Source organism: Nematolebias whitei, chromosome 1, assembly GCF_014905685.2.
Source record: "Nematolebias whitei isolate Nwh7 chromosome 1, NemWhi1, whole genome shotgun sequence".
Classification (NCBI taxonomy): Eukaryota; Metazoa; Chordata; class Actinopteri; order Cyprinodontiformes; family Rivulidae; genus Nematolebias; species Nematolebias whitei.
The window spans coordinates 21,127,563-21,135,800 of NC_056498.1; the positions used below are offsets into that span (position 1 = coordinate 21,127,563).

An 8,238-nucleotide genomic window follows, 5' to 3' on the forward strand; every position below is an offset into this window, starting at 1 on the left:
AGTTACATCAGCCCCAGAGGAACGGACCAGAATTTTCAAAGTGTCAAGTTTTCCCAAAAGTCTACGTGTGTTTACATACAGAAAATGAATTCCTGACATGTTTTTAAAATCATTTGGTGTGCTGTAATGAGTGGGGGGGTCTTAGGGTTGGGCTGAATCCCTGAGAGCAGTAACAACATTATTATTCGGGATGGGGCCGATCCAATCCAGTATCGGTATCGGCCTCCGATACCAGCATAATTTACGTATCGGATTTTCCGAGCCTCCTGCTGATATTTCCGATCCATGATGTATGTTGGCTTCAAACTATGGAATGGATTTCCTGAACGGCGGCGTGTCTCATGAACTCAGAGTAATAAGACCCGCCTCACATTCAGGAAATCCAGTTCATAGTTTGCAGCCAGCTACAACGTGAGGGCTGAGTTAGCAGCACTGTGGCTAACAGCTAACCAACTTTTCATCTAAACATGTCCGCCGTGTGGAAGTATTTTACACTTGAAACACACAAAATAAGACAGCAATGTGCAATGTCTGCAGAGCCATAGCTCCACATTAAACTGCGGTAAAGTTAGTTTTACGTTGGACATTCAAGCTCCATGGCTTCAGCGGGGCGCTGCTCTTTGCTCAAACCACAACAGGCGACTCGACCTCGGCCAGCCGCGTCCAATCTGCCCCGCTCAGTCTGCTCGTCTCTGAGGAGGGACATACTGAGCGCGGCTGCCCCAAATCAGGCTGCCTGCTTCGGATTGAACAAGAAGAAGACATCGCTGAAACCACGGAGCTCAAATGTTTACAGAGAAGCTGCTAAACTTCATCATGATTCATGACCAACCACTATCAGTTGTAGAAAACGAAGGATTTGACAGTTTGATACTTGCAGTCAAGATATAGATTAACCTGCAGGAGATATTTATCAGTACAACGGTAGACAATCATAAAAAAAAAAACATTATTTGAAAATTGTATATATTAGAAACAAAACGGCTACATTATAAAGTGATGTAAAATACTAAAAACAGGAACATGTCTGTTGGTTTGTGCCATGAACTTAGCAGGTGTTTGAAGCCATTTAACATTTTATTTTATTTTATTCATTTATTCATTCATATAAAAGAACCAATAAAAAAATCAAAAAGAAAACATTGAATGAATAGAGTGAAGAAAGAAGAAAAAATTCTTAGATCTGCCCCTTATTTAAAAAAATATAAAATAACTTTAAACAATCACTTAAATTAATCACTTTAATATCCACTTTAAAGCTAGGAATAAAAAAAACATGTTTTGTGTTAGCAGAATTTAATTCTAACTTTAAAACTTATCCAACATTAATACAACACCTCAAGTTGCCTTTTTGGACATGCATGCATTATTTGTACAAATTGTACTTGAGAGATTATTATTACAGCCTCATATAAAATCAATGATGATCATGATATCAGAACTGGATCGGTATCGGCCGATATTCAGAGTTAGGTATCGGGATCGGATCGGAAGTTAAAAAAAAAGTGGATCGGTGTATCCCTAATTATTATCAGACATTTTCTTGTGTTTTTTTGTGACAGATGTGTAATTACAGGAGTTAAAAGTGTGACAATTAGCCCCCATAATCGAACCACGAGGAAAGTTTAAAAAGACAGGATTACCCAGAACCCAGAAACAGTGAAGATTACAGGAAGAGGCAGATCCAGATGTGTCAACAATGCTCAGTGACTCCAGATAGTCAGAGCTCTGAAAATGATGGGGATATTGTGACTGATGCAGAAAAGTCTCACACCAGACATCATCATAAATCAAATGGACCAACAGATCTAATGTTGTGGACCAACTGGAGTTTGAATTGGGCTGAGGGGAGCAGCCCTGTGAAGATGAATCGCTCCAGCTGCAGCTCTCATGATGAACAGATGCTGGGTTCAGTCTGCAGGAGTCGCCTCACCTTCGTGAACACCGCTCGTGCCCTTGCCATGCCCGGGGTATAATCAGCTGCGAAGAATATGGATGATTCTTTGAAGCGGATCGAACTACGCTGCATGCTCGTTGTAATATCTCCATACAATCTTGAAAATAATGCAGCTTGGCCACGACAGCTTCTGATTTATCATCGGAGCCTCTCCTGCTCAGCGTCCAGTACATGGTCAATCAGCGCCTCTGTTAGCATCTTTGATATCACTGTAGGGGGTGCATGAGCCTGGCGATTCAGGAACTCCAGCAATCCTAATATTGTTCCATTTCATATTTCCTTCCATGGATTCAAGCCTTTTTCTCAGCCCATCCACTTAATTTTTCAATTGTACCATGGTCCCACACAAAACTTCTACCTCATTTGAGCTTAAAGACAGCCCATTTTCAGCCTTAGAAACACTTAGCTTGACTTGGTCAAACTCTGCTCAGAGGGTCGCGGTGTTTCCAGCAAGCTCTGCTCTCACAACTTGAAATTTGCTCCTAATAAAATTATAATCAACAATCCAAGCCGCCTTCATCTCCATCCTAATTTTTGTTGTGATTTCACATTTAATTGAAGCCAGAATGTCTGACTTCAGAGCCGACTCGACTGGCTCTCTGGAGCTCGGTGAGGGCAGGGCTGATGCACCAGCTGCACTTGCCATCTTGGCATTACTGCAGTTTAAGGCTGAAGCTGTGACAATGGGCCGCATGGGCAAAGACCTTGTCGTTTTAGATTTCTTTAACTTAGAGGCCATATTACAGCTCTGGTGAGTTAATCATGCGACACTGATCTCAGAGGCAGAATCCAATGGGGAGGCAGCGAGCATATAATTATAAAAGGCAATTATTTTTAGCGGGGCTGACGTGAGCCTGGCAAAATGCTGCTTACCGATCTGCGGCCATCTTGCGCTCCAGACAAACCAATTTTAAGAGAAAATCATGAGTCCTATCACTTTAATCACATTTGTTGGGTTTGAAACTTTCTACTGTATTTATGACCAATTTGGTCACTAAAAGTATATGTACAATAAAAACAGCATGACATGTAAAGATTCAGGCAAACTAGATCAAAATGGTTGACAGACTCATTGCAAAAAACGCAATTTATTTTCACATTTTATAGTTTCTTATGTTACATTTATCACATTTCAGTAAGACTGACACTCACGGAGAGAAGTTTTTGGAAAAATAAATAAAAGGTAAATGGAGACACACCTTTGCTATAATCTGGAGCAAACAAAAATTGTCTTTAGGTGTTAATCTTGTTAAATTTTGAAGAGCTGAAGCAGCGACTCCTCTCGTGAAAACACACAAACAGGCTGTGCGGGTATCCATGGCAGTTATCACTTTATAGCACAACCTGTTTCAAACACCACTGACCGAGAGCACTGACGTGTTATGTCAAGGTGCATCTGCAAAAAAACTAAGAGCTGCCAGCAGAGGAGGGGTGGCCCTGATGCAGCTGTAGCGGTGATAAATGCAGGGTCATGACTGAGCACTGGCCCTACATTAGACCAGCCCACCAGGAAACGTCCCGGTTCTCCCTGTCATTCCCTGATCTGTTACAGAAGCACGAACCATAGTGTACTTCCGGGTCTCACGGATCGCCGACGATCTTCATGTAGCTAATTTACGCCACTCGTATTTCCATTACAGATCATTGGATAAGATGATATGCGACGCTATTAGACCTGACCCCCAGCCTGGGCTGAATGAGAAAAACCCTCCAAGATACAGAATTACTTCCTTCCATGGTGAACCAGCGCCGCTCAGTGGTGAAGCTGCATATCATTTTAACCATGACGTAAATATGTCAATGATTTTAACAGAAATACGAGTGGCGTAAATTAGCAACATGAAAATCGGTGGAGATACAGCACATACATTTCTAAGTAAATTAAGACGGTTCTTATTCATAAACGGAATTATACCAGTACATTTTCCTTAATCTAGCATATTCAACGGCGATCCGTGCGATCTGGAAGTATTCCTTTTAGCGCACGCACTAATGATCTACACTATGCATCGGCTTCCGTAACAAATAGGGGAATGATGCTCCCGATTAGCCACTCTGGGCCTTGCTCAATTTGAAACAGGAGAGTGAGGAGTTTTAAGTATTAAACTGAATAAGAAACTTTGTTATGTAAGCTAGATCCACATGCAGATTAAAGTAACTCCTCTCCCACCGGAGGGTCGTTAGTTTTTCTTTTGTCAAACATGGCTTTAATGCAAATGTACAGATAACATAACCTTACAAACATGCTCTATAAAAGAATAAAATTAATTTATATTATTATACAGTATGTTTTACTTGTTTAAAAACTAGTTACAACAAGCTTTTCTCTTTGTCTGGTGTAGTTGTTTTTGTTTGACGTGTGTGAAAAGGGTTTGCTGGTTGGTAAAAAATAAATAAAATTCAAGCTTTTCTCAGAAGAAACACAAAATCGTATTTCAAAATTACTTAATTTTATATGTAAAATCCCACATAAAGAAACCTTGACACTGACATAAAGACAGGGCAATGTGTATCGCACAGTGGATGAATTGTCTGAGCTATTGCTTCACAGCAAGAAGATTGCAGTATCTATTTGCATGATCTCTTTTGCACATGCGCTCTTTCTCCGGGATTCTTCCCACATACCTAAATTTTGCATGTTAAGTTAATTGACCACCCTAAATTGGCAGTGAGGGCCTGAATGCTTGTTTGTCTCATTTGTCTTTATGTGCTCCTATGATGGACTTACAACCTGTCCAGGGTGTACGCTAACATTTGTGTGACTGCTGGAGATAAACACCAACTTCCACAAGACCCAAGGCAGAAACACAGATAAAGAAGATGAATGTATAGAGATGTGATTAGAGCTATAAAAAATAAAAAAAAATAAGAGAGTACTAAAACTATAGGTTGGTGCCTCAGAATAAGTAGAACCATGTATCCTTTTGGCAGTCCTTACACTGTATGTTAAAATCTACAAGGCGTTGGTGTTTGATTTAGGTCTTGACTTTGGTATACCGGCGCATTAGGTTTGGAGTAAACTTGGACTCTGTTGTAGATACTGGACTTGAAGCATTAGAGGGTGGTGGTTGTCTGCAATGAACCTGACAGTGACGAGGCAGGTTGGTGCATAAACGTCGAGGTTTGTCTGACTCCTTTAAAGTCCAAAGCTGTGAGCTGTTACCATGCTGCTCTAACTGGGAATTGAGAAGCTTTCGAGCGTACGTGATCTCTGGAGTGATGTACTTGAGGCAGATCCTCTTTGTCTCATTACTGATTTTTGATGGGAGATTGTAATTTGCTATTTTAACATTTTTACTGGGCTGCCAGGGGCGAAGATCCTTGTTTTTGATCGCAGAACCTGACAGAGGAACTGGTGTTTTCTCCCCAAAACATCTTTTCATTAGTCTCTCTTGGGCCAGTCGAAGAAGATACACCTCCTTCGCCACACAGTCTAGACCTAGAGCTGATAGTTTGACCCATAATGAGGCATTAAAGTAGTCATAAAGGTATGCATCTATTGAATTCCAGGTACGAATCTTTGCAGAGAGACTTGGTGGCAGAATTTTTTTGGAACTTTCTGTTCGCATGTTGAGCTTGACATATACAATATCATCCAAATCCCAAGAAAGGAGATGACGAAGAAGAACTAAAGATTCATCAAAATACTCAGAAATCATCACCAAGGAGAAAACTTTTTCCACCTCTGTCACAAAGGCCTGAGCATAAGTCATATCTGGCCGACTGTTGTTTCCACCCAAGTCAAAGGTCAAGGTGTTGCGTGCATACATAGAATCTGTCTCGTTTGGCCGGTAATATTGTAAGGGGTCTGCTAAGAAGGCCTCCAGAGAGTAATTTGGGGCCCTCCTGAGGCTTTTACTGTGACAGGTGTAGTAAGTGAACAAAGATTCAAACATGGAAGCTGGCTCTCTCAAGATCGTGATGTATATTGTATCATTTGGCATCAGGCGTTGCAGTGCAGTCTTATTGAAGCGCATGTGGCTCGTGATCATATTTGCTGGCAGTGTTTCCGGTTGAACAAACTTAGAGGAGAAGAATTGTGGGTAACAAAACTGAACAATACATCTTGGTTTAGGCATTGCCATTTTCAGGTTGTTGTTCTCAGTAAATCTAAACAGTATATTCTGCAATGTGCTGCTGGCTGTTTTGTGGGTCTTGAGGAAGACAATGTTGGTGTGCTTAGGCTTCATAGAGCGACCGGTCGGGCATCTAAGATGGAAGGCTTCCATGGTCCTTTGAATAGAAACAAAATATTTAGTTAGAAACGCCACGCCCACAAATGTATGTGTAATGATAATGTGTCTAAATCAAATACAATTTTAAATTGCTGAGCAGTAGTAGAGGTATAAGCTGATGTACAGAGGGCTTATAAATTTATTAAAAATGGTAATAAAGAAAGAAATTTAAACATATATTGGAAAAGACAAATCAATTTCTAGTTCTTCTAGCCAAAAATGTTTATGTGCTACATTTTCAACTAGGCAAGATTTGTTGTAAACGGGTGTTTGAATGTTTACAAAACCCTAAAATTTAAAATAAAAATTTGATTTAAATTTTAGTTAATGTTTTACACTATTGGTTACACACAGTGGTTACTTTGAGCCAGATCCTGCCGGAACAAGAGCCGGGAACTCTCTCATTTTGACCCGTTCTGTTCCGGCAACTCTTTGATAGGATCTGTCAACTCCGCCCCTAAAAGTCCAAAGTCATAGTGCATTTTTATTTTGATTATTTATTAAAAAATACAACGAGAGGAGACATTGTCTTTAGCCCGGCGGACCCAGTCCGTGGAGTGGATGTTCCAACCGCAGCATGCGCGAGGCACCAGCTAGATACCCCTTCAAGGAGCAGGAGAGGAGCCTCTGGGGGGGGGGGGGGGGTTGACAGATGGTCACATTTACACACGGAGGTTCTGTGTGGAGTCCTCTCCTCCTCCTCTCCAAATATTGTCCCTACTCAGCAGGGCTGCACACTGAAAGACGCCCCCTCTCCCCTCCTCTCAGACCCCCGAGACAGAAACGACAATTTTTTCAACAGAATAAATAAATGCCCTGTGGACAGTGCACAATTTGCACAGAAACACACATGCGCAGTCAACAGTTCAGACATTATTACATCCAAATCAACAACTATTGATGCATGTAAACAAAACAAAGTGAACGTTCACTTTAACATTCGCATTTTGAAGGTGTATTTCAGTTACTCACCAGTTACAGTAGTTCAAATTGTGCAGCAAAAATCTGACGGTACAGATGACCAGGAGACCCAGAAATATCTCTTTCCGAAACGTCTTCAGAAATGACAGACACCTCATTTTAACTGTGAAAGGTGGAAAACTGTGAGTGAGAACACAAAGTAATTAAAAGGCAAAGGAAGAAAGTGGCAAAAAATAGAATAATTCTTGCTGAAGTTTAAAATGCATCAATGCAGATACTGGCCAAATCTCCAACACGCACATCAGATTTACTTTGTAGAGACCAATAGTAATTTGGTGTCTCATTTTATAATAATCTAGGTCATGACAGAAACAGGGTCTTTTGTGACAGTATTTTAAATGTTTTTAAATTCCAAATCAAACCCCTTCTGGTTAGTTTTTGATGTCAGGATCAGTGTTTCAGGATTCCTGGCCCCTGCTTACCTTCCCCGCTGAGACGCTCCAGACAGATACAAAGGAAAGTTAAATCTTGGGTGAAGAACAGTGACTCCATACTGAAATACTTTTTTGCATGCACGGTCTGGCAGGTCTTCAGAGAAGCTGCTGTAAATGAAGAGGAGCTAGACCTGGAGGAATGCACATCCTCAGTCCTGGTGTACATTAGCAAATGTGCTGATGATGTCACCACCATCAGATATGTTAAGAGCTAACCGAACAGGAAGCCTTGGCTGAATGCAGAGGTTTGCACCCTGCTGGAAGCCATGGACACTGTCTTCAGGTCTGGCAACTCACAGGAGCTGAGAAGAACAAGGAAAGAGCTGGTTGCTGGTATTAAGAGGGCCAAGGTCACATACGCACAGAGGATCCAGAGTCAATTCACCTCACAAGACCCACTGAGCATGGAGAGGGGCATTAAATATATAACATATTATAAAGACAGAGGTGCACAATGTCCTAGAGACTCCTCACTGCCTGATGCCCTCATCAAGTTCTACACATGCTTTGAAGACCTGAACAGACCACCCAGCACCAGACTCACCTCACCACCAGAAGAAGATCCTGATGCATGCTCAATAATCCAGGTAGAAAAATCTAAAAAGTTAAATCTGGTCCTCTGGACATTAAA

At 41.2% G+C, this 8,238-nt stretch overlaps 1 protein-coding gene across 1 annotated transcript in view; it reads right to left on the reverse strand.

Moving 5' to 3' along the window:
* Positions 1-4,932: 4,932 nt before the first annotated feature.
* Positions 4,933-8,238, reverse strand: part of LOC119421048 (galactose-3-O-sulfotransferase 3-like) — a 12,790-nt gene continuing 9,484 nt past the window's right edge. Inside the window, exons 4-7 of the mRNA XM_037688443.1 lie at positions 7,824-7,909; positions 7,596-7,715; positions 7,165-7,276; positions 4,933-6,190 (exon numbers count right to left, since the gene is read on the reverse strand). Coding sequence (XP_037544371.1) covers positions 4,933-6,190; positions 7,165-7,276; positions 7,596-7,715; positions 7,824-7,909 — 1,576 coding nt within the window. The remainder of the gene's footprint in view (positions 6,191-7,164; positions 7,277-7,595; positions 7,716-7,823; positions 7,910-8,238) is intronic.